We start from the raw sequence: 26,267 nt of genomic DNA, 5'->3' as shown, positions 1-26,267 counted from the left end.
CCTGGAAAGTTTTCTTAAAGGCACAGTATCCTGTTTTAAGCCACATAATGGCAGCCTATGGGGCTTGTCTGTCCACTCCTTCCTCTCTATCATTCCAGAGGCTTTTGTTGGTAGAGGCAGGGGTTTTTCCTATGGGGAGAAAAACTAGACAGGCAGTGCTGTTTGTGGATGTTGGTGGAATTCTAGTTGAAGTACTGGACAGTGTAGCCTGTGGGTATAGGCTGCATTATCTGTCTTTAAATTAAATTCTCTCTTAAAGGTGTATGCAGGTCTGCATGATTTGTCACCTTTTAGAGATTATTTTTTATTGCTCCGGGGTCCACGCACATGGGCGGGATTATGACTATACACAGAGATCCCCTACTACAGAACTAATCTTCACTCCACAGAAACTTCTCCATTCTGATGAGTAGCGAAGAAGAGAAGGTGTGTCAAAGGGCATGCAACCCTCCCTGATTTGAACTTTTCACCAAACACGACAAATGTGGTGAATAACTATGCCACTTTTCACTATAATCAACAAGATGCACGGGGAGCACAGGGACAAGCCTGGCAGTGAATAAGCAACCCTGCCTCAATGATACAAAACCATACATGGCCACAACTCCCCCTGCCCCCAGACCTACAGAAACTCATAAAGGGTTACCTGCCAAGCCAGCCATACACAAACAGACCAAACATGGCCAAAAGAATCTATCACAAGAAAATATTTACCCTGCACACTTTCAATGACCAGTTGCAATGATGATCACAAACAAAAGTGAAATGCCTTGCTCCAATGAAGCAACAATACTGTGAGAGAAATGTACATTATTGGGAAGAAGTGTTGCCAAATATCTGCTTTCCTTCTGGAGCAAACCATGCATGCTTTGTTGCTTGAACCTCTGTAAGGGAAAGCTCTTCACAAACAACTAAAACAACAAAGAGACTTCCACAAAATCACTGTTGAAATCCACTTACAGTAAACCAGCGATAGCAAGGATCCAAACGTTTATCAAAGAACAAATAACGTAAGAAAACAACAAGTTGTGTGCATACACCTTAGGCATTTAAGTAATACCATGGAATACAGCACAAATCCAGATGGTAAAAATACTGTTAAATAGCACCTTCACAAGTAATTGAGAGCTGCTCTGTTACCTTCATGCCATCTCGACAACAATGCACCGCACATTAAGGCAGCCTTTCCTTATTTTACTCTGAAAATTACAAGTCATTTTGGTGCTCGGTCGATCTCTTTATATAGTAATTTTTTTCAGAGTGGACGTTTACCAAGCACATCTTTTAAGTTAAATAAAATTTTATTCATCTTTATAAAAAATAAAACAAAGGTTAAAGCTATAGAATTCTCGCAGATGTTTCTGTGTGCCACTGATGTATGGATGAGATAAGGATTTCATTTAGGTCATGTATCTTTCCCCGAAGGACCGCAGGGACAAGAACCAATCATGCGCCCTGTGATCCCACCAAACCACATTCTAACCAACCGACGCAGAGAGGGCATATTCTATCTCTCCCTGTGTGCAGGGCCCAGGCAATTTGAGAAAGAGTCTAAATCAGTGGTTATTAACATTTCAACTTCTGAGAACCCCCACTCAATCATTACTGGAAACCAGGACCCCAACTGAATCAGTACTGAAATCCGGGGAACCCCGCCAAGCCGTTACTGGAAGCCATGGACACAGGCATAAACATTTTCAAAGATTTGAACTGCAAAACAGTACACAAAAATACATAAAGAGGCATTCCTCCAACAAATACACAAATGATTATATATTTTTACCAAATTCACAATCAAATAAAAGTAAAAAAAGATTCATTTTAATGGGAAGCTTGCAGCTTTTCTAAATTCAATTGAGGCTGCTCATCGGTAATACTTTATTCTGGGTGATGCACTTACACTGCACCCACAAACAAATCTCAAAATACTAAATTAATTTTTAATCTCTAATTTTAAATTCCTTCACATTTACAGAACGTTTTAATTTTTTTATTTAGTTTCCTTATAAATATATATTCCCTTTATTAATCTGTTAATATTATTTAATTTTCCACGCAGCCGTGGACCCCCTGAGTAGGCTTTGCCTGAGCGTCCCTGGACCACTGGTTAAGAACTACTGGTCTAAATGGCTTTAGGTCAAGCTAATTTGTGGGCTGGTCGAGTGCCAAAGCAGTAACCCAGTATATGTTTTGCTCCCTTTCATTTTGCCACCTTCTCCCCAATGTACAGTGTTGGGAAGAAGTGTTGCCAAATTGCTGAACCGGGGCATGTGTCCACAATAGAGGGCTGTGGGAGCTGTTCTTTGCGGACTGCTTTACGTTGCCAGCTAAATAGTGCCTGCTAGGTCTCTCTGCCCCAGGGTGCTGTGAAATCTGTCTGGGGATGATGACAGCCCTTGGCTGTCAAAAGATACACAATGCCTCCTTTGGTTTCCTGCACGGTATTCGGAAAGTCCAAGGCAACATGATTTGCCCAAGAAAGAAAAGGCAGTGTAGAAGTTAAACAAATCTGTCGACTTACCATTCACAACACGAGGTTAGAGCCACTAAAACCTCCTTTGCCTCAATTCATGTACAATATATCAAGCACATATATGTCGATGCACAGTCTCAGATAACATCACAACATGTACAACTAAGACACATATAGATACAGCCTTGGACGTTCAGGAGTATCCACATTTGACCAGTGCAGCCTCATGAGGGCAGGTATATTCTACAGCACAGCCTCATATGCCCACTGCAGCTTTTAAACATAAAATGCCCACTGCACTCTCCTTACGTGCAGGTTTATAAACACGATTTACCATGCAGCCGCCTAACGCACAGGTAAAGTTTCAAAGGCCCACTGTGGATTTCCCATTTGTGGATTTATCCTCAAATGAGTACTTCATCCTTCCAATGATATTATGGATTCTCTGTGTCTCTGAACAATTGTAAAGCACTGATACCCGCAAGGGTCATGTTTGCGCTATATAAAACGTTCTAAATAAATAAATAGGAGGTAAAGCCTCCTACACCTACTGAAGTTTTCACTGGCGTAGGTCAAGTCAGCAATCCACAGAGTTTCTCCACATGCAAATTTAGCTTCAAATGATTTGGGTTGCCTCAACACGATTAGGTACAGCATTGCAGGAATGTTAGCCTTCCTGTGCCACAGGCCTCGGCTAATGCTTTTTCGTTTCCAACATGTCAGAAGGAAGAAGTATCCCCATCCTATTACCCTTCCCCCTATCTTCCTAGCACTCTGCACCATCATCAGCCACTTCCACTGACTGATTCATCTAATTCTTTAACTGGGGAATTGGGAATGAAAACAGATGATGAAGTACAAGCATTTGCAATGCAATAGGTCTCGCATTTACGAGAGTTTAACCTTTGACCATTGAAAATGACAATGCCATTTATTTATGTGTTGTTTTTGAAACAGATAAATAAAAGGCATTGTCATTTACAATGCCAATAGCTTAAACTCTCGCAAATGCGAGACCTATAGCATTGAAAATGCGTCCGTCGCCCGTGTTATAAATTTTTTTAAAAAAAGAATTAGGATAGAGCGTATCTAAGCCATTTGAGAAATAGTGCTCGGAAGCTGTAATTGAAGCCTACAGAGTAACAACACACGTAACAGGGGGTGTCGCCATGCCTGCAGAGTAACAACACACGTAACAGGGGGTGTCGCCATGGGAGGTTACAAAATGAGACAAGGCAGTGCTAAGGAGGGACTACTAAGTCTATTGACCAATGAACAGCCACAGTTTACAGTGGACAATGACACAAGCCAATGTAAAATATGGGCAGAGAGTGGGTGGAGCTTCAAGTCCCTACCTGAATACAGCGTGCCTCGCAGAGCAGAGCATGCGCAACCCAGGATTGACCTAATAAAAACCACCTAACAATCACAACCGCTGTGAACACACGGGTTAGCTGCTTCTTCTACTGCTTACCAGCACTAAGCTCCAAGGTGAGTCAACAGAGATAGCCAGGAGCCAACACTGCAGAGGAACAGCTCGCTCTTTTACAATGGAAATATGAAAGGGTCGCTGTGCATGATATTTGCATATCCAAATCACATATCAGCCTGCGCTGCCAAACACGGGATTCAGCGATGGAGTTTCCTTTTCCTGGACCAGACTTTCCACTTGAATCAGTTATTTGTACATTTATTTGGTACATGATCTAAAATGGTTCTGGTACACCATATACAAAGTCACAGTGATACAAGTTTTAAACCAGTGCAATGCATAAATATTACAAGAAAAAGAACTTCATACACATCAAAATAACGCAAACTCCATGTGTAGTTCAGATGAAATTAATGCTCTCTGGCATCGCTCATCTTCTATCACCAGACAGGTTTTTATTCACAAAGGACTCCAGATGAAAAAGTGCTGAGATGAGTATTACGTCTGAGGTATTCAACCTTAAAATTATTGGTTCTTTTGTACCATCACAATGACATTGACTGCAGACTATCAGATTTCTTTGGTATAAAGATGTGTGTTTGTAAATGTAGGAGATCGAAAAACCAGTGCACATGTACGTAGGCCAAAAATACTTCCTGTTCTCACTGTTGACAAAGGTGATGAACAAGTTACTTACCTTTAGTAACAATATTTTGAGTGGACACTCTATCTAACCGCAGATTTCTTAATTTGTAAATAGCCCCAGGCAGCAGGCGGAACTAAGTTTGGGAACCACAGAAGGTAAACAGGGGTGTGACAGCCCTGCTTACTTTCTGTTTATGGTGCTTCCCTATATGCTCCGAGTCAGCTGTTAAAATGTTTTCTTTTTTTAAAGTGCTCACTTTAGTTAGAGGCAAGCCGGAGACAGAACATGGAACCCCAGGTGACCCCCAAATAATGTTCACACATTTAAATGTACAGATATAAAAAAGAACAACCATTCCAGCCATAATAGTATCAGACAACCCACTGGGACAAACTCCTACTGTCCAGTTTGGAAAAGGCAAATATATAGAAAATGTTCACACTTGCAAGACTGTTACACGTTCTCCAATGTTGCAAACTGAGATTCCAAAGGAACAAGTTACTTACCTTTGGTGACGCTGTTTTTGGAGGTTACTCTACCAAACCACAGGTTCCCCACCTTAGAATATTCCCAAGGCACCAGACTGGAGCAAAAAAAAAAATCCTACCAGTGATCTGACTAGCTGCTAGTTCCCACCATGCAGCGATGCACTGGTTTTGTGCCACCTGGGTAGCAACTGAGTGGAGCCACATATAAATGTTACCCATGCACACCAATGTCAATTTCTTTTTTGACTATTTTCATGCCCTTGGATGTAGGGCACAAAACAATTGTCAGAACCACCATACAAATCTTTGGGACTTTTTTAGATGATAAAAAAGAGACCACTCCACAGAACAGCTATGTGGGAAGGCAGTGAGTAATCTGTAGTTAGATGTAGCATCCACCAGAAAGAGCAATACTGACGGTAAGTAACTTGTTCTTCTGATGGATACTTGTACTGCAGATTCCTCACTTTTAGAATATGTAGCAAAGCAGTACCTCTAAAATGTGGCGAGTCTGTGATGTGGGCTCAGCCCACAAAATACTGCAGGACCAAGTGGGTGAAATGTCCTTCCTGTCACACCTGGATGTCAAGGAAGTACTGCTTTGTGAATGTATGCACAGATGCCCTTGTCGCGGCCTGACAGATAACAAGGACAGGCACTTTGCGTGCCAACTCAGCGGGAGCAGCATTAGTCTTGAGGGAATTGGCCCTCAGACTTTCCAGAGGCTGCTTTTTGGTCAATGCATAGATGATCTTATTACAGAGGCCGATCCACCTTGACACAGTCCTTTACAGCAAAGCCTTTACATTCTTGGCCCCAGAAAACCCCATAATAATGGAATGTCCACCTTGCAGTCCTTGGTACGATCGATGTAAAGGCTCATAGCTCTTTTGGGAATAAAATGATGGAGCCTCTTCTCCTCTTTCAGAGGTGAAGTGGGGCAACAAAAGATAAGAGAGTGATGGATGGCCCAATGTGGAAAGGAGTCAACGTTTGGAAAGAAGGTGGTCAGAGTCCTCAGCACCAGTTTGTCTGTAAAAAAAGTGGTATAGGGCAGTTGCACCAACAAATCCTGGTGTTCCCTCACACGATGAGCTGAAGTGACTGCAATGAGGAAAACAGTCTTTAAAATGATATGGTGCAAAAAGCAGCTGTGCTTAGGCTTGGAGCACGCATAAGGATGATCAAGACCAATTTAAGGCCACGCTGTGGCATCAAAAACTGTTTGGGAGGAAACATCTCAAACCATTGATAAACTCATAACAATAGGTAATTTAAACAAGGATGGTTATACTGGCAAACAAAACAAGCATTGGACATGCAATAGGTCTCGCTATTGTTAGTGTTGGAGCTATTGGCATTGTAAATGGTAATGTTTTTTACTTATGTAATAGGTCTTATATTTGTTGGAGCTATTGACAGTGTAAATGGCAATGTTTTTTACTTCTGTAATAGCTCTTAAATTAGTTGGAGCTATTGACATTGTATATGGCACTGTTTTTTACTTATGTGTTATGGAGTGTATTTATGTGGTGTTGTGGAATTATGTGGGTTGGACTGGATTAGTTGTGTAACTGTCGTGTAGAATTGTGTGGAGTGGATTTGTGTATTGGAATTATGTGGCATGGTGTGCTGTGGAATTATGTGGTATTGAGTGTACTAGAATTATGTGGAGTAAGATTGTGTGTTTTGGAGTGTAATTATGTGGAATGGTATTTTGTGTTGTGGAGTGGTAGGTGGTGGAGTTTAATGCCTTCCATGGCACAAAAACGCCTATAAATAATACTTTTGAAATTACATAATATATGATGTAAATGTCCAAACATTAATGCACTTGGTAAAGATATGCCCTCACCACCTTAATAAAAAAAAGAGCTTGATTGTGTGTCCTTTTCTTTAAAACTTGTACAGCATGCTCCTTACTTAACAAGTCAGGGGGTGCAGCTGCAATTGTTATCTAATAATTAGATGTACTAGTTTTAAGTTAAAGGTAACAATACACTATTATGTTTTTTACTTCCCACCTCTACACCTCACCAGATGCAGGACTGATGAGGAGTCTTCTATCCCTTCATACCTGATAACTGTTGACTCATGAAATTCCACCTACGGTTTCCCTCAATCTCGTGACTCGCCAGATACAGGAACAGGGAGGAGGCCGCCATCCCAGCATTGGCGAGAAGATCATGCTTTGTAAATTTGTAGTTTTTCATTTGTCCAACCCTTACCGCTTCAACTTTTATTAAAATGTAACCACGAGCGAATCTGCAACTTGTAGATATGCAACTTTAACCACTAGTATCTGTAGTAAGTAGACTTTTGTACTTACTACCATTTTTATGTGAGTTTAGAATTTTCCTGTTAATATCTTTTATATAACTCATGTAGTCTGAAGTCCTTATCTAATGTAACTGGTCCTTTTGTAAAGAGCTCTGACACCTTCGGGTAAAGTTTGCGCTTTATAAAATTGCATTCAATAAATAAATAAACTGGGGAAGTAGGGATGGGGGGACATCTCTGGTAAAAAGAAACAAACAAAATTGGGATTTTAGGTTACTTGAGGTATACATCTGAGTCACACGAAAAAACAAAAACATGAATGGGCCAATAAAGTAAATTCACCTCATTGCCTTTGTCATTTGGGTAACTTAGTTGGGTTTCTCCGCGGGTTCTACCCCATCCATGCATTCTGTCTTTTGTTTGGAGATACCTGCGCCATTGTATAGGAAGAGTGTTTAGCTGTGTTGGGGGTGAGGGGCTGATTAGCTCACCGACAGACGCCCATCTGATCCATTAGCAATGCCCACAGGGAAGAGTCACAATGCGCAGTCAAGGGATCACCAGCTGCTGAGCCCGAACCCCCCCTGCCCCCGTCAACCCGCCCCGCGCCCTCCCTAAAACACCTCAGGGGAAGTCCGAGCCTGACTCGTGCTGCCTTGGCTCTCATTTCCATTGGCTCTTCTGTCCTTGCAGTCAATTATTGGCAAGGCCTCATTGGCATATGGGCTGTCTTTCTATTTCACACCCTGGGGAGGGTAAACTTGCAGTCAAAAGAGGGCGCCAACCGCCCCTAAAAACAGCGGGCACGCTCTCCTTCTAGACCATATGGAAAATGCAAGCATTTTACGCACACGCATGCCGCTGTTTCTTTCATAATAACATTTATTGGGGGGCTGCATTTCTTGGCGCATGCGCTGGGACTGAAACTCACATTACAAGAGTTGGTTAAGGAGCATGGTTTTCGTTTTAGGTGATGTATACGATCTATGTTTTGGAGCAGTGCAGGTGTGTATGTGTGGGGGGGGGAGCTCGGAGCCTCGGAGACGGTGAGTGGCAGAACCAAAAAGGCCTGACCAACCTTCGCTGCACTTTTGCCCTAATCACTGTTTGCATATATTCTACAGATTAGTTTTGTTACGCCCCCTCACAGAGAGCCTCACATGCCGCAGCCCCCATCTATGACCCTTCACAAAAGAGAGGCTGAAATAGGAAGCCGCCCGGGGCGCCGCTGCAGGGCTCTTCCTGCAGCCCCCGTCTCTGACCCTTCGCAAAAGAGAGGCTGAAATAAGAAGCCTTCCGGGCAGCCATTGCAAGGCTCTTATTGAGAAATTAGCACCTAGAAGCCAAATTATTAAGGAGTTAAGAATGGGGGTGGGGGAGGGTTCAGGATTCACCATCAATGTGACGTAGCAGCCTCGATGAGCACTTAAAACTACTACTAGCACTGTAAAAAAAAATATAATAGCAAATTTATTTTAAGCTCGTTGGACTTGATCCGTCTTTAGGAATTATTCAGATGTTGAATTTGCATGCGCACCTCCGAAGCCAGTCACCCTGCAAACCGCCCGTTTTCTCATCAATTTAAAGACGAGTGGGCGCACGTTTTGCTTTTATTCGTTCTGTGGATGTAATTTACGAGTGGTACCTCATTACGGTTAAATCGCAGCAAACTACCAGCAACTACAAAAAAAAAAAGCACGGCCAAAGCGGACCGCGCTGAAAATGAAAATAAAAGAGTGCCAACAGACTTACAAAGGAGACCGTGTAACTCCGCCAGTAAACGATCCAGTCTGGGTGGGCGGGGCCAAAAGGGAACAGGGCGGTAACAAGGAGGGACCAAGAAGCCTCCTTTACAATGAGAAGCCACCGTTTACCATGCACTATGACGCAAGCCAATAGGAATCATGGGCTGGGCTTCAAGTCCCCTTCCGAAAGCGTATTGACGACAATATGCCTCGCAGAGCGAGGAGCGCATGCGTGCTCCAGCGCTTGGTCAGCGAGACCTAAAAAGCTGAAAGGGCTGACAAATTACCTTTAATAGTGCCCACTGTAAGTTCTTGCTCGGCAAAAGACAAAACAAACAATAAAACTTCCAACAGTTTGCCTTGTAAAAGGTCTATTTTGCAAACTGCACACCAGGCCACAAAGTTGTCCCAGCAACCAGTGTAAATCAACTTTGTAGTTGGACGTCTGCTAGCAAGGATAACACCCAGAACCTCAGACAACTGCTGCATCTCAATCTCCACGCAAGGAGGTGTAGATTGCACAGGTTTGGGTGCAGAACTTTGCCCTCCTGCTACTACAGAAGATTCTACCAAAGTGGTAGTCTGATTGGAAGACAGATGCTCATGCCCAGAGGTTCCGGGTACCAGACTCTCCTGTCCAAATGCAGAGCCAGCAGGATGACTTGGTCCTGGTTGTTCCAAGTTGTTCCCGAATTTCTTCAGAACACTGGGCATGACAGAAAGAGGCAGAAAGGCATACAATATTCCTGTGTTCCACTCTAGCCGGAATACATCTCTTAGCAAGAGTTCTCACGGGAACTCCAACAAGCAAAACTTTTGACACTATGCTTTCTCGATGGTGGCTTAAAGATCTGGCCAGGATTGCCCCTACTGTTGAAAAATGTGCTGTGCCACCTCAGGATGCAGATGCCATTTGTGATCAGCCAGGCGCCGCTGGATGAGCTTGTGAGCCCTGGTGTTCACAGATCCCACCAAGTGGTTCACTATCACTGAGATGCCATGATGCTCCAGCCAACATCTGATATGCAAAGCATCTTGGCACAGGACTCCCTCTGCCCTACTGCCATCCCCTAAATGAGGGTGGTGCTGTCTGCAAGAGCCTGCACTGGTCTCCTCTTAATGGATGTCAGTAAGGCCTTCAGGGCCAGACATATGGCTGGCAAATCCACCAGACTGATATGGAGCTGGGTATGGGATACCAGAGTCCTCTAATCTCAGACTCCCCCAGATGACCTCGCCAACTGTCAATGATGCATCTGTGACCACCGTCAACTCTGGGTACTCAGCTTCCAATGCAGAGCAGGCCAAAGCATGATAACAGGCCAAGAAGCCTCAGAGCTGCTGTCACCGAGATCCAGGACCAAGGTGGAAACACCAGGATCATAGCCTGACTGTCCTGGCTTGTTGCAATGGAGGTAAGGCCCTGAACTGCACCGTGTCCAGAACAGCTTGTATAAAAGCAAGTCTCTGTGAAGGAGTCTGGCGCGACGTCAGTTCATCGATTGAGATCCCAAACGATGTCAGGAGGTTCACTGTTGCCTGGAGGTGGTACAGTCTGTCTGTGGTGAGCCCACGTTAAAAAGCCAGTCATTGAGTAAGGGGAATACTGAAATCCCCAACCTTTTGTGAACATCGAAGGGGTGTTAGTAAGACCAAAGTGGAGCACGCTAAACTGAAAATGCTCCTGGCCAATCTTAAACCATAGGTAACGTCTGTGGGAATGCAGGACGGTATGTGAAAATGCTTGTTCCACCATCCGATTGCCCGGATACAGGCCAGATAAAACCTGGGACAGCGTAAGCGTTTTGAATTTGTCCTACTGCAAGAAGGCATTCAGAGAACAAATGGGCAAGATGGACTTATGCCCTTCATCCTTCTTCGGCAGAAGAAAATGGCAAGATAGCGAGAGTAACAACCAGTACCTAATTCAGAGTTTGCAACTTTTTTAATGGCGCCTTTGGAGAGTAGTCCTTGCACCTCTTGCAACAGAATGTACAGATGCTCCTCTGAGAGTAGCTTTGATGTGGGCGGAAGGTGCGGTGAGGCAGAAAGAAATGGAAGGCAAGACCATGCTGAATGATTTGGAGCACAATGGAAGAAAGTACTGGATCTTGCCACTCACAGGGTGATTGTATGCCACTAATGGCAAATGTAGGTGGCTTGGAAGCTGTTGACGCAAGGGAGGGGGACTGGGAGGACAATGCCTATGGGAACCTGTGTGTTGACTGCCAGAGTCACGTTTTTGGCCTCAAACAGACTGGGGTGACAGCAATGGGGAGCAGTGGGATGCGTGGTGAATGTATGCCAGTCCCATGGATTAGCCTCAGTAACCCCTAAGCTGGTAGGGCTGAAAGGCTCAGGGAGAGTGCCGTCCCCCAACTCTGCCTGAATAGGTATGACGTATTGAAGGGCAAATCTATAATTAGACTATCTGGTTTTAGGTTTAAACCTGTCAAGAATTCCTGTCATGCGAGGGGAGGAAAACGGTAACCAGCGAAAACGGACTACATCTCCCAGGATGCTTAGCGGTTGAGAGGTTATGTAAACAGGAGAGCTGTTACATAACTCAAGGAAAACACGCCCTTATGTAAAACAGGAGAGCTGTTACATAACTCAAGGAAAACACGCCCTTATGTAAACAGGAGAGCTGTTACATAACTCAAGGAAAACACGCCCTTATGTAAACAGGAGAGCTGTTACATAACTCAAGGAAAACAACGCCCTATAAAGGGAGGAACCGGGAGGAACAACGCTGTCGGATATTGTGTTTACAACCGACGTACCTGCTTAGTGAAGAGCAGTGTTCCGGAGTGGTGCTCCAGTAAGGCAAGAACGGAGGTAGGTCGAGTCGTTACTCCCTGGGCCGTGTCTTGCCCCATCGTCACCTGTGAAGGACCCGGAAGCTCTACCGGATAACCATTGAGCTTCGCTTTTTGACTCGGCTGAGTCAAAGCGCAGTGGCGCTTTTGCTGGTTGGAGTCGTAACTCCCAGCCCGACCAGAGATACAGGGACTGCCAGCTGTAACGCACACCAGGAGGTGTTTGCCGCGTTACAGACTCGGAAGTCCACAGGATCGATCGAGCGGCTGCTCTCGGTTCAGTCTTCTTTGCTTGTGATTGGGGTATCGGTGACGCATCACCAGGAGGTGACTCCGCGTCCCGGTGCAGTCTGAGGAAGAGGTTGAGCGGCTGCTCCCTTCAGGTAGAGACCCCGGCTGGGTGTTTCCCTGACTCCTCGATTCTCCCCAACACTCTTCGTGCCCCTCACAGCCTACCGATTGGCATTGTCGGCCATTTCATTTCTGCCCTCTGTTGGCATACGCCGGGATCGGCGTATATGCAGAGGACGGTTAGGACCATCCGTGCTGTGGGCTGGTAACGTACTTAGCCTGGAGGATTCCAGTGACTATAACCTTTGTTTATTCCTTGTATTATTTTTGCCTTCATTAAAATAACTAAACCTTCACAAGTGGTTGCGTTCTCATTATCGGGTCTGTTAAACGATCCTGAGACGTTCAGGGCGTTACAAAACCTATAATAACTGATAAAACCCCACCGAAAGAAAAATAGCCATCACCAGTGTAAACAAATAAACACTGAAAAAACACCTTTGCAACCGCAAACTAAGTGCCATTCAAAGAAAGGAAAAGATGAGTGAAAGACATTTTTATTTCTTCCTGAAGGGCCAATACAATGTAACTTTGTTATACAAGGTAGCATTAAGAAAGACTGGGCTAACATTATTCTGCTTGAGTTTTGTTGTTTAAGTATGTCACTAAAACATTGTCTCTTCTCCCTTCTGTTTTTTTCAGTTTTGTGGTCTTTGGTCTAAAGATGCAGTGTTTAGAAGCATGTTTTAGGTCTTATTTCGTTATTTTATAAACTGTAGAGAATCTGGAAATATCAAAATCATATTTGATATTTTGTCTACATTTGATTTTACTGATAGGTAAAAAGGCTGGTTTCATAAGAATCTTTCCTAATATGTGCCATCACATTTACCCACAGACAGAGAATGGGTGAAATCCTTTGAAACATCAGCCCACTTTTCTAGTGAGTCAGTGCTGATTGCAAGTGAGTTGCCAAACATCCCAAGCTTTAAACATTCAATGCAAGATGTAGTGACAGGTATATGTGAAAAGAATATTGTCACCAAGCATCTGAGATAGTGGTGAAAATATGACACCAGACGTTTGGTAAAAATGGAACGCAGTGTCGCTTGGAATGCTGCTGTAAAAAGTTCCTACCAAGTTCAATAAAGATTGGAGAGATATTGTTTGTATTTGCAGTAATTCAGCTATGTATGTGAAAAAGTTGGATGATGGTCTGTCAAAATTGATACCTGAGCTGAAGTGCTTCCCTGTAAGAGATCCTTGTCACTTGCTAGACGGTATGCTGAAAGCATCTTTACAATCTTCAGAGTTAATGAAGAATGCTATTGACTTTGTAGTCCATTCTGGTGCAGTAAAAATGTATTTGGACCTCATATACCTCATCAATGCAGAAAGCAAGCAATAATTAAAATTAAATTAAAATTCCATAAACACCGGAAAACACTTTGTTGTTTTTAATGGCATGGAAATGTGTAACCACTGATAACCACTGTTTTTTTAAGGTATTGAAAAAACTGAAAAAAGCCCACCAGAATTTACCAAAAATAGAAACTGAAAACAGGAAAGCCTATCTATAATGGATGCCTGTAAGTCACTGGGAAAACCCAGATATCACATATTTCAATGGTGGTGGAGCACCACACTGTGCCGATTGCTTGCCTCAGACTATCAGTAGCATCTAAGCCAGAGCTAATCACAGATTTGGCTGCATCTTGAATGGTTTGAGCAAACGAGGCCCTAAATTCTACATGCGAGTGCAGCAAGATCTTGCAGGCCATGTCCCAGAGGGCAAGCATGTAGCTGCCCAATGAGCAAGCAGCATTTACCAACCTCAAAGGCTATGCTAGCCAAAAAGAACATCAATTTTCTGAACACCTCCGTCCTCTTTGACTCTATATCAGGGTGGGGGTGGGGCGTAGGGAGGGATGATTAAACAGGGATTCTCCTTACAGCAACAAAAGCTAGATATATATAAATATATATATTTTGAAATTTCTTAAGGAAATTGAAACTACAAAAATACTTTAAGAGCAAACAAAGTCGAATACAAAGTGCCAGCGATAACATCCCAGTCATAGGACCTTTGGCAGTGGACGATTTGACACTGATGCAGGACTTGGATGAATTGCAAGGAGGATCACAGCAGACAAGGAGACCGGAAGAAGAATTGGCAGCAGAAATGGGACTGGATATATATAGTACCATTTAAACGCCATTCAGACCAAAGTCTAGTTTCCTGCCTGTCATGCCTCGGGACTCTCTTGACATATGTGCAGACAATGTGATATGCGAACTGAAACAGCTTGCTATTGAATCTAGCAGCAAATTTTTGCATACAGGGCACAATGTAATAGTGCAGTATTTACAAGTGATTAATAAAACCAAGGATAGGCATAGTAATGAGGTGGTCCGACAAGTGAGACAAAGTGGTACTCTCGCCTCTCGCTATGTATACTGCAGAAGTGCACAGGCCATTACAGGACAGAGGTTGTTACTGTAGAGTGGGTCCCTTGAGCCTTCAAGGTATCAAAGAAAAATTCCACACGGAATTGTACAGCTGGAGGGGCCAGGGTTCAATCTCCATGGGCGAGTTTGATTTTTTGAAAATTGACTACCCGCTCACTCCAAATCTGTACTTCATTCAAACGGTACACAAGAATGTAAGCAACCCTCCGTGTCGTCCCATAATCTCAGCGATCGGGCTGTTTGCACTTCTAGATTCATAGACCATTTTCCCCAAGAGTATGTATGCAAGTTACCTTCGCACATTAAGGACACTGAAGACTTCCTGCGCAAGATATATAACGTGTCCTGGGATGAGCAGTTTCAACGTATGACCTTAGATGTCTATGCTCTCTATACCAGCATTAGGCACGTGGATGGGATTAGAGCACTTAAACATTTCTTGGGATCTAGACCTATTCATTTACACCAGCCAACACGTGTGCTTCTCAGCATGGCTGAATGGTGTCTAGACAACAACCTCTTAATGTATGACCAACATACCTACAAACAGACAGCCATGGGTACCTACTTCGCCCTCAGCTATGCTAATCTGCATATGGGCTGGTGAGAGGAACACCTACTCAAGGTCAAACATGCCAGGGAATGGTCAGAGAACGTGGTCCTTCTGACCAGATACGTTGATGATTTTTTTCATCTTGTGGAAAGGATCATTTGAGTCAGTGCAGAGACTCTCACAAGAAATGAATAACAACTATTTACATCTCACCTTTACCAGTAACATCAGTAAGAATGAAGTACATTTCCTTGATCTTGTAGTGTATGTTGAAAATAATAGGCTCCAGACCAAGACACACAGAAAGCAAACATCTGGTAATTCCATTCTCCATGCTAGCAGCTTCCTTCCTACCAGACTTAAAAATAGTATCCCCTTTGCGGAATGCCTACGCATGAAGTGAAACTGTAGTCGTGAGGAAGCTTTGGGTGTGGTAAAGAAAGATGTATTCAATAGAATGAGAGTGCTGGGTTATAGCGAGGCCTGTTAAGGTCAGCAGAGGCTAAAGCAAGACCCAAAATCCGAGAGGAGATGCTGTTTGGGACCGCTAACAGTGAGATGAAGAAGACAAAATCTGCCAACGCAGGCCCAGTAAGACTCATTACGGGGTACTCAGCCTACCATGCTAGAGTACGTAACATCCTATATAGGAATTGGAGCATTGTGAGAAGTGATCCGGTCATAGGCTCAGAGATATCGAGTGCCCCATTAATAGCCTTTAGGAGGGCAAAATCGATGCTTAGAGAGCTGATGCAGAACATGCCACAAGCGAGAGGTGGCTCAGAGCCAAAAGAGGATTTCTAAAATGCGCTAAGTGCAAGGCGTACCGATATGGCCGTAACAGAACGACCATTCAGTCACCTCTTAGAACAACACCGATTGAAATAAGGGGCACATATAATTGACAAAATGACTTTGCAGTGTATGTGCTAGAGTGTACTTGCCAAAAGCGACATGTAGGCAGCACAATACACAAAGTCCTTGTTAGGATTTTGCAGCACCTTAGAGCAATAGCCAATGATGACCAGAGCTATCCAGTGGTTAGACATATTAATCAATGTCACCAAGGCAATGCCAAGGATTTGGTTTATTTTGTCATTGACTATGTCCCCAAAAGTCCCAGAGGAGGTAAGAGACAGCCCCAACTAAGGAGATTGGAATCGAGATACATATTAATGTTAAATATCAAAATACCTCAGGGACTGAACTCAGATGAGGAGTTAATAGTATATCTTTAGCTATTGCCTCACTCTCCCGTAGACTGGGTGTAAGGTACAATTATAGATATTATGCATATATGGACCTAAGACATTGGCGCCCATTGTGTGAGCAAGGCGGCTTGACCGTCGAAACGCGTCAGGGTTTCTTTGGTTAATAAACTTGGTGTTGGATATCCATGGTATCAGCGCCTGTTTGTAGCGTGATAAAAGGGACTGGAGAATATATATATATATTGCTACCAAGTTGTCATGTGCTTGAACGCGCAACACCACAGAGGATTGTTTCAACAGAAACTTTATTGTGAAGCCGGCGAGGCTGCCCCAAATTTACAACCCGACGCGTTTCGGAGCTGCCTGCTCCTTCTTCATAGGGTAATGTTCTGTCAGTCCACGGCAGGCATTACGATGCATTTATATTCAGCATGCTTCATTATTGGCTCTCTGGTGAGCTTTCACAGGTGAGTAATTAACAGCTGCCTTCTGGGAATCATAGTGCACACACTTTTTCCCCCTCCGGTGGGAGGCGCTTCATTTCAGTCCATTATTTATTCAAATGCCCTCCGGTAGGCTTTAGGCCAGACAAGCCGATTTGATTTACAGCTTTCCTCTGTGCTGGCTGAGCTCAGAGGATTTCCGAGCCCGCAGTCCCACAATTTCGGATGGGCATTGGAGGGCATTTGAATAAATAATGGACTGAAATGAAGCGGCCCCCACCGGAGGGGAAAAAGTGTGTGCACTACGATTCCCAGAAGGCAGCTGTTAATGACTCACCTGAGAAAGCTCAAATCCATTTGAACGAGTACACAGTAGTAATTAAATTGATATTACCATGAAAAACAACACAGATCTACCTAGTTTAGACCTCTATCATTGTATTTAATCCTTTGGAATTTAAAGGGCCTACCTGAGAAATCCAACGACCTTTATGTGCTTTCTTACTCGAAACAACAAATGTGTCTTTCCACGAGTAATGAGCACTGACTCCAATGTTTTAGCAAGTCCCTGAACAAACGTTCAGTATAGAAGCACAACTGGGTCAGAGGGTGAAACCGTTTGAAGGCTTGGTAGCAGGGGCCAAAGTGGAATTGCAGCGAATGTGGCCAACATTAAACACAATAGTTTGCATTTATTTCTGATAGTCACTTGATGTATTCAATATTTATAATAGAGAAGGGAACCAGTAATCTGCCTCTAATGCTATTACAAGTATGGATAAGAGGCTTCCCTTACCCTGACAGATACTTCTGTAACTAAGCTTTGACAAAAAATAAAAAAATGTACACCTTGGTCACCAACAGTGTACAACATAAGGTAAAATGGTATTTCTGAATTTATAGAATATGAATCACATTTAAAAAGACTGAAGAGGGCTAGACTGACCTGTAATGATAAGACATTCACTTTCATCCAGGACTTCAGTAAACAACCGTGAGACAATCAATTCAGGATTGATGATGAAACGTATCTCTTCTTGCACCAGTCCAGAACCAGTGACACCACCACCAACAAATCGGTTGGCAAAATCAACCTGGAAATGAAGAAATTGAGTTTTAATCGTGAAGGCTAATGAGGAGAGGAAATCCACAGGCAGGGAAAAGGTATGGACAGAACAATCGGTGAAGAAAATACGTTTAGTAAAGATTTGGAAATTGAAATATAGCAGCTTTAAGGTAGGCACAGTGGCATTATTAATCCATAAAGAGTTGATACAGTTAAATACTGCCTTGTTGGTTTAGGAGCAGTAATTAGTAGATAAATACCACACTTACATAAATACACAGAACACCCCATTTAATTTGCCATCTTTGGCCACACATATGAGCTCTAGTTACAACGTTTACTATTAGGTTGCATATGGCTTAATTTAGGCCTTTACCTACAAAAGTCTAAAAACTTTGAAAACCTAGTGACACAATTAATCAAAAGTGGAGGGTGGGAAGTAAAGAGAAAAAGGAAAACAATTTGTGACTTGTCGCAGGACGGAGAGGTTAGTGTAGGTAGGGAGGAGAGGGGGCTTGATGGGATCCGTAAGAGGAGAGTATAGAGGGAAGCTCACTTCATGGTCACTTAAGTTTTTGAGTAAGAGATGCCCGAAATGATTAACTCAAAGAAGACATGCACAAAGCAGAGTCTTTAAAAACCTGTGACACACTACTACTGCTCATTAACAAGGGTGTATAGAAAGTGGCAGGAAGGTGAGGTTATGTGTGCCTCTAAGTTCTCATCATCATTCACTGTCCAATGCTTTCTTGTCATATGCACATGGTCCATGAATGTTATTACAGCAGGAACCAGTTCTTTCCATATCTGGAACTATGGGTTTCTTCTCACTCTTATTTTGTTTGTTCTTTTCCTTTTGCTGTTGAGCTCCATTTGTTTACATACCACACTGCAAATTTACGGCATTTCAAATCATGGAGTGTGATGCTGCAATCGGCTTTGGGCAGGAGAGTGGATTTCCAGAATTTCCTAAGAACCCACAGCTGGTATTTGTGGATGGGAGGATAGGGACAGTCCCCAAACTTGAGCTCAGAATAGCAATGTATTTACCACTTTGGATCGAAGAATCTCCATGATGTGCATCATAATGCCTTCTCCATACAGTTTAATAAATCTTGCCAAAACATGCGCTTCTCGCCCTCCTCTCTTGACTGCCTCTGCTATGTGGGTATTCCCGTTGAATGGGGAAGCATTATTGAATGCCATTTAGGGCAAACTTTTAACTGTTTTGATTCTTGTTTATCTCAGCTTAATATTTCTCCGCTTGGTATGGCAAGTTAGGTGTCCCAGCTCCATAATTTTTATGTTGCCCGTGTTTATTTTGATGTTGTTGCAGTAGTATTTCCTAGTCTTCAGCAATGATTGAAGGGCACCCAAAGGAATCCCAAGTCATCCATATAAAGTAGACGTGAGACTTGTTCATTTCCTAATCCTTCTGTATCTTTAGAAGCTATTCCCAGCTTTTCTGCCAGGTTATTGATATGGGGTGAAACACAGTGTGTCCAACAGGCACCCTCAGGTTACAACTTCAGTGTTGAAGAGTAAGAGAAAAGTGCCAAATTCCAAAGTGGAAATGAGAATACTAAAATAACATGTACAGCTCAAACTGTAGCACTGTAATCTTACTGACACTACTAAGTCAATACTCAGTTAATCCACCCCTTCTACTGAGTGAGTTAGCAACTCACATTTCATGTGCATTTATCTGGTAGCTTAGCAGAGACTATTAACTTTGAACGTGATTTCTGTGTTCTCAACACAAGAGTGAGATCAACTATCGAACATTTGGTACAAGTGATTTTTATTTCACCAATTGCTGTGCATTACGATTCAGAAATTACATTTGCAGTTTTAGGCCCAAGTGTTAAGTCTAGACAGGGCTCTTCTCAAGAGACTTTCATTTACGTTCAATGGTGTCTGAAGCCCCACGACTTTCAAATTTCAGTGCTACTTCAGGAACAAACCTGTTGGTGTGGGTCTAACTCAAGCCATCAACTAAGTTGCTGACTGTTGCATGCAGATGGTGCATCTGGGATCGCAAGGCACTTACGGCCAGATATACCAACATTAGGAAGATCGATTTCCTAATTGCGATTATTTGCGATGCGCAATTAGGAAATCAGTATTCCTAATGTAAGAAATGTTTATTCACAAATAGCAATTCTTAGCAGGTCGCAAATCAACGTATCTCAAATATTAATGAGGTAGGTTGCAATTTGCGACCCATTAGGAATCACAGCCATCACAGGAGGGTGGCCTGCGGAGGTCAGCAGACCACCACAGGCGCGCAACACCCATTGGGCTCACCGGGCTTCAGCCCCCCCCGTCGTGTGTGACAGCCCGGCTGAGACAGCCTCGCGGGCTGGCGTCCGTCTAATTGCAGCCGCACCAGAGTACTTCACGGGTCTTTAAAAGACCATTTACTCATTAATGAGGCTTTTGTTGTGTTTTCGCCCTTTCTTACAGCCACTCTGCCTATGGCCGGCAGACTTAGCCCCCCCCGAAATCTTTTTCAGCCCCCCCCGAAATTTGGCTCTAGTTGCCCGCCTGGACCACCATGATCTGTGATTGTTTTTGCTCACTTTGCCACTGGATTCAAACTAGCCTCGATGATGAGGGCTGTTAGCCCGAAACCGGTCCTAGGATGCTCGTTTCCGGTCCAGGGAAGACATGGCTTGGCAGTTCGGGCTGGACTGTTCCCATGAGGAACAGGGTCAAGACTGATTTGCATATAGCTGTGTCTGAACTGGGGTGGCGAAGTGAGCTTAAGAATGATGATGGATTCAACCCAGATCTGTGACTGGAGGTGAGTGTCTGAAAAGTTTCAGCGCTCCGTCCATCATCTCCTTGTGTTTGCTTTGTTCGCCCCAAGTTGGCAGGGTATGCACAGATTTGTGTCCCTTGCTCACTTTGCCACTGGATTCAAGCTAGCCTGGCTGATGGGGCTGTTAGCCCGAAACAGGTCCCAGGATGCTTGTTTCCGGTCCAGGGAAAACATGGCTTGGCAGTTCGGGCTGGACTGTTCCCATGAGGCACAGGGTCAAGACTGATTTGCATTTAGCTGTGTCTGAACCAGGGTGGCGAAGTGAGCTAAAGAATGATGATGGATTCAACCCAGATCTGTGACTGGGGGTGAGTGTCTGAAAAGTTTCAGCGCTCCTTATATCATCTCCTTGTGTTTGCTTTTTAATAAAGGAATCTTTTTTTTGTTTGTTTTTTAACTGCATCCTGTTTTCCTTAGAGAATAATGGGATACGGTTAAAAAGAAAAACATGTAACTTTGAATGTATTGAGAGTATACATTGGTCTGTGTAACCATTGCCTGCTCTTAAAAGATATTATCTCACCATTTCTAAAGGGAAAAGGGTCCCAATGGCGGTAAAGTATTATTGGTCTGAGATCGGAATTTGGTGGCAACACTTTAATACATACCATACCAATTTGGAATTTGAAAGTAGACACCCAAAACAGGCCTGTTTCAAATACCGAATCGCAAATGCAAATTGTGATTTGGTAACAAGTTACTGAATCACATTTTGCACATTTGAAAAAGTATTTTTCCAGGTGCAAAGGGCTCGATTCTACGAATCGGACCATTTGCGACTTGAAAAATGCTTTGTACCTCTGGCCCTTAATTATTTATTCCTCCTTCACAAGCACAAAGTGCTTTCTACCCTGCCCATCCATGTCTCAGCCCCTTCTTGGTGCCTCTCCTTCAGCTCTACTCCTCACCTGTGCACTGGTGCCACACATTTCCCATTTGAGCTCTAGAGAAAGAGGGCCTCAAGTTTCAATTATTTTCTTCCAGTGCCCAGCAATACACTGCAGTATTGTCCTACCATGTGGCCAGGACCCACTCCACTCTCCAACCCACTTCACTCGCCCTCTTGCATCAGGATCAGGACTAGCTAGCTGTGTGTGTGCGCGCGCATCATGGCAGACCTACTGAGGTCATGAGTAATCAGAGGCACAGAATCGCTAGCATCTGAGGGCAATGACTGCCATCTGATGGAGTACTGGAGTACCTGATGAAATGGCTGGTATATCGACTAACAAGGTAATTAATACATGTGTAGAAAAACTTTTTGTTTAATACATATGAAAAATGTTCTCACAATATTAACAAACCAAACCTATAATACATTGGATGTTTTACTTCTTCATGTACCAGTCAAGTTATTCTGCGAGAACTATGATACAAGCATTTTTTTGACTGAAAAGGTCACTCTGGCAAAGAAAATATCACTGTGGTCAGCAGTACGCCGCACGGGTACTAGTACACAAGGAACAAATCTACCAAAAATGCCACGTCTGTCCGGACATATGGGCCAGTCACATGCTGACTGAATATAAGCCCAAAACAAAACTGCAACGCCTTTAATTTTGGTGCACTTCACTATAGAGCACTTCATTATAGAGCTACCCTTTCATCGACGGACCTCCCCAAAGTTCAGAAAGTTCCTGAAGACCTGGCTATTCGGCTAATCAACTGGACCCTTGCAGCACATGGATAACCTCACACGTGAAAAGTAGCACTCTACAAATCTACTGATTGTTTGAGGTCAGTGGCCCAAGAGCGGTACGGGTCCTGAATTTACACACAGGAGGCAAGTGTTAAGCAACAATCACCAGAGCCCGCTTCCTGCAAGTGGACAGCATTAGGGTAAGTCAATAAACATGGAGCAAAAGGAAAAGATCAATATGTATGCTACATATAGTTCTTTCAGAAAGTTAGTGTGCATGCTATCTGTCATTCTTTAAAGGAGTCAGTGATTTATTACAGTTGATGCATCACAACAACGTTGTGTCTACGACTAATTGTAAAAACAGTCAATTATGGAAGCTAGTAGTCAAAGAAACAATTGTAGCTTCATGAACTGAATAGATTCCAAGAACAAGTTCCCATGTAGGTGACTGACTGGCAGTTTTTTTTATTCTATATAGTGTGGATGTGCACACAGACGTATAATATTTTTGGCACTCGAGGTAAAATGCAATCACAATTTTGTGGAAAAAGATAAGCAAACCACATAATGGGCACTTTATGGAAAACAGCACCGAGGCAATGTGAGCAGGCACAAGTGATGGTGACCACACTGGTATACAGCGAATACATGGAGGATACCAAGGTCCTCATTCTGTCATTGGCCATGGTGCAAAGCAGGGAAAGTGGCCCCTCTGCCCACTGCTGGGGTAGTACAACACAGCACTTACCATTGTTCAATGGGCCCCGGTGCCATTAACACCTCCTGCACCAGTGGTAGGTACACCCCTGCAAACGCTATAGGTATCAGCAATTCCAAGTAAATGGTAACATGCAGTATTCCATCTGGGGCACTTAGGGTACCCTTAGAAAATGAGAATTACAGAGGAAATCAGAGTCTGCACCTGGCTCTCACGTTAGTTTCCCAAGCTGGTGAAATGAGAGAGAGAAGAAACACTGGAGTGGGCTTTCCAGCGAAGCTTTCACCCCGATTTAGCAGGTTATTCCCATTACAGATGATTCAGATACCACCTCTACCTGGAATCGAGGCCTGAGAGGCAATAGGATTATATTTACAAAGTCCAAAAATATTGGCAGTCTATCAATTTAAGGGAATATATTGTTCCTCATCACCCTGACAGGTATCAGAAACAGTCCTAGGCAGAAAGTAAAAATCATGCATAAACAGCTTTGTTTATCAAGAAATGGATAAAGGTAATAATTTACTACCATTTGGTTGTCTCTCTCTCACTTCTTTATCTCATGCGCCTAACACACAAACACACCCAGTAAGTACCCCACCAGCACCTCTCTAGAATAAATGTTATTTTGCTTTCTTGACCTTTACTAAATACAAAGGAATTTGTGATTCCAGCCAACCTTCACACAAGTGTCAAATGTGGTCTAATTTTTGTACTTTTAACCAATTAGTCTTTTTGATTTTCCCTAAAAAATAGTTTTCCTATGTAACAGAAATATAAAGAACATTATCCATATGTTAGTTGAGAATCCGATTTAAATCCAGTTAATTCTATGTTCATATATGGAAAAAATTTCACCCTCCTACTTCTTAACAATTTGCTTCCTTGTAGACAGACATGCTAAGCTGGATCTCAGCTCGCAACGTATACGTCACAGGCATCCTTAACAATATTTCACATATTTTCAATGTCTCCTTCCCTGTGTACATCATGTACCACAAAGATATCACAAAACACCCCACCACCTTCCCCAAAGTAAATAATTTAATTTCTGGTTGTTCCTTTGCCCACTCATTGCCTTACATCCATTCTTCCCACCCCAGTACAGCTTTCCTTGAGATTTTGTTATATTGGCTTTTAAAGTTGTCTCCATTGACTGCCAATTTAACTTTTATTGGCTCCAAATGCTTTCCTTTTTAGGTCTTGCCTAGGTAGTGCTTGCGTTGTCTCTTCGAGACATGCTGTATTAAGGTATGGACTTGAACCTCTGCCCATCTCTTCATTTGGCTCCTCTTACTGTCCTTTGTAAATGATGGCTTTTGATTCGTGAATAGGCTTTGTAGTCCCTCCTTAGTACCTCCTTTTGTAACCTCCCTTGAGGACTGCCCCTGCAACATGTGTTGTTACTCGGTATATTTTATTTACAGTTTGTGAGCACTATTATCTTAAATAACTTTCTCCTACTGCATACACGACATACTCTCCTGCAACCACTTGACTTTTTTTAAGCAGCGTGGCACACTTTATCTTAGCTTAGGTTTTTGCATCAACAATGGTGGCCGCCTTAGATCCCACCCGGGAATGAGCGGCTTCACAGACTATGGGGCAACTTTTAGACGAAGAGCACATATCCCTTTATGCAGATGACATCCTGCTGTATATCACGGACCCGACCGTGAAGCCCTTGAAGATCCTACAAATATTTGAAGAATATGGTCACTATGCAGGTTACAGAATCAAATGGAGTAAATCTAACCTATACTCAGTGGGAAGCTCCACAGAGACCCAGGAATTTCCGAGATGCTTACAGGTGACCCAAGAAGGTTTCTGTTACCTTGGCCTGTTTATCATACTGACGAAGTAGTTAGCCTGACCCAAAATATCAAGCGAGTTATAGTAGAATTTCAAGAAGATGTCAAGAGATGGAGAAGACTCCCTGTGACGATAATGGGCAGGGCCGCCATTTACAAGATCATCACACTTCCCAAGTTACTCTACATATTGCAAAACACTTACAGTAAAATATCAGTGAACATTTTCACAATACTAAACAATGAATTACGTATACTCCTGTGGGACGGGGCTCACCCACGAGTCGTGCTGCAGCGTTACCCATATAATGAAGGTCTTGCTTTGCCAGTCATTAAAGCCTACTACAGAGCAGCACACCTAGTTGTAATTAATGAATGGAACCATACTGCAAGAGATAACCCCTCATATGCACTTGAAAGACTCCAGTTCCGGCACCGCACGTAGCTACACTATATACACGAGGGCAAAGGTACTAACTGACTCCTACCAGCTACCCAAAGGGTGATAGAAGCATGGAAGGGAGCTGAGAAACAGATTAAATGGGACGAGAGAACCCTTCCTTTGGGAAGGGACGAGACTACCCGAGATCAGGAAGCTTAAAGGCTTTAAGCAATGGGACATGATTGGGATTTTCAAACTGGGTGACATACTTGAGAAAGGCACCCTTTGACACACTCCAGGCCACGTACCAATTGCACGACACTCAAACCTATGCTTACCTCAGACTGAAGCATGCCAGGAAGGCATAAGGTTTAGATGCAACAGAACTCTTAGAATTTTCCAAGAGGGCGACTCTTACAGAAGAAATCCTGACCAAGCCCATTTCATGGACGTATAGAACACTGCTCAATAATATGCCTGATAAACTGGGATCACTTAGAATCAAATGGTAGCTCACTACGGGGCCAATGGAAGACACTGACTGGGAGGCTGCCCTAATGCATCCATGTGTAGTGGCAATAAAGCAAAGGCTACGTCTCATACAATACAAAATCCTACACAGGGTGTACTTCGATAGAGCTAGACTGCACAGCATAGGAAGAGCGGAAACCCCAGAATGTCTTAGGTGTCAAAACGAGCGAGGCACATTCATACATACTCTATGGGAATGTAGTAACAATAAAATATACTCAACCAAGTTACTGGGGGAACAGAACAACATACTGGGTACACAACTCGAGCTAGAGGCCAAATATGTCTTACTGGGCATCCCCACGGAGATCGACTTACCACGTTGCAAGCTCACACTAGCCAACCTGGGACTAGTGGTGGCCAAGAGAGACATATCCCGATACTGGGTAGTCCCCAAACCCCCAACACTTAAGGAATGGAGAGCCTGCTTAGACCTATATATG

The 26,267-nt window shown here is 43.4% G+C and overlaps 1 protein-coding gene across 2 annotated transcripts in view; it reads right to left on the bottom strand.

Annotated features, from left to right (window-relative positions):
• PARG (poly(ADP-ribose) glycohydrolase) overlaps positions 1-26,267 on the bottom strand; it is a 722,753-nt gene that overhangs the window by 184,376 nt on the left and 512,110 nt on the right. For both annotated transcript variants that reach the window (XM_085608405.1, XM_085608413.1), the window contains exon 13: positions 17,797-17,944. In XM_085608405.1, the coding sequence (XP_085464531.1) occupies positions 17,797-17,944 (148 nt within the window). The remainder of the gene's footprint in view (positions 1-17,796; positions 17,945-26,267) is intronic.

The sequence above is a fragment of the Triturus cristatus genome, chromosome 1_2 (assembly GCF_964204655.1).
Source record: "Triturus cristatus chromosome 1_2, aTriCri1.1, whole genome shotgun sequence".
Taxonomy (NCBI): domain Eukaryota; kingdom Metazoa; phylum Chordata; class Amphibia; order Caudata; family Salamandridae; genus Triturus; species Triturus cristatus.
This window is presented reverse-complemented; position numbering and strand designations above follow the sequence as displayed.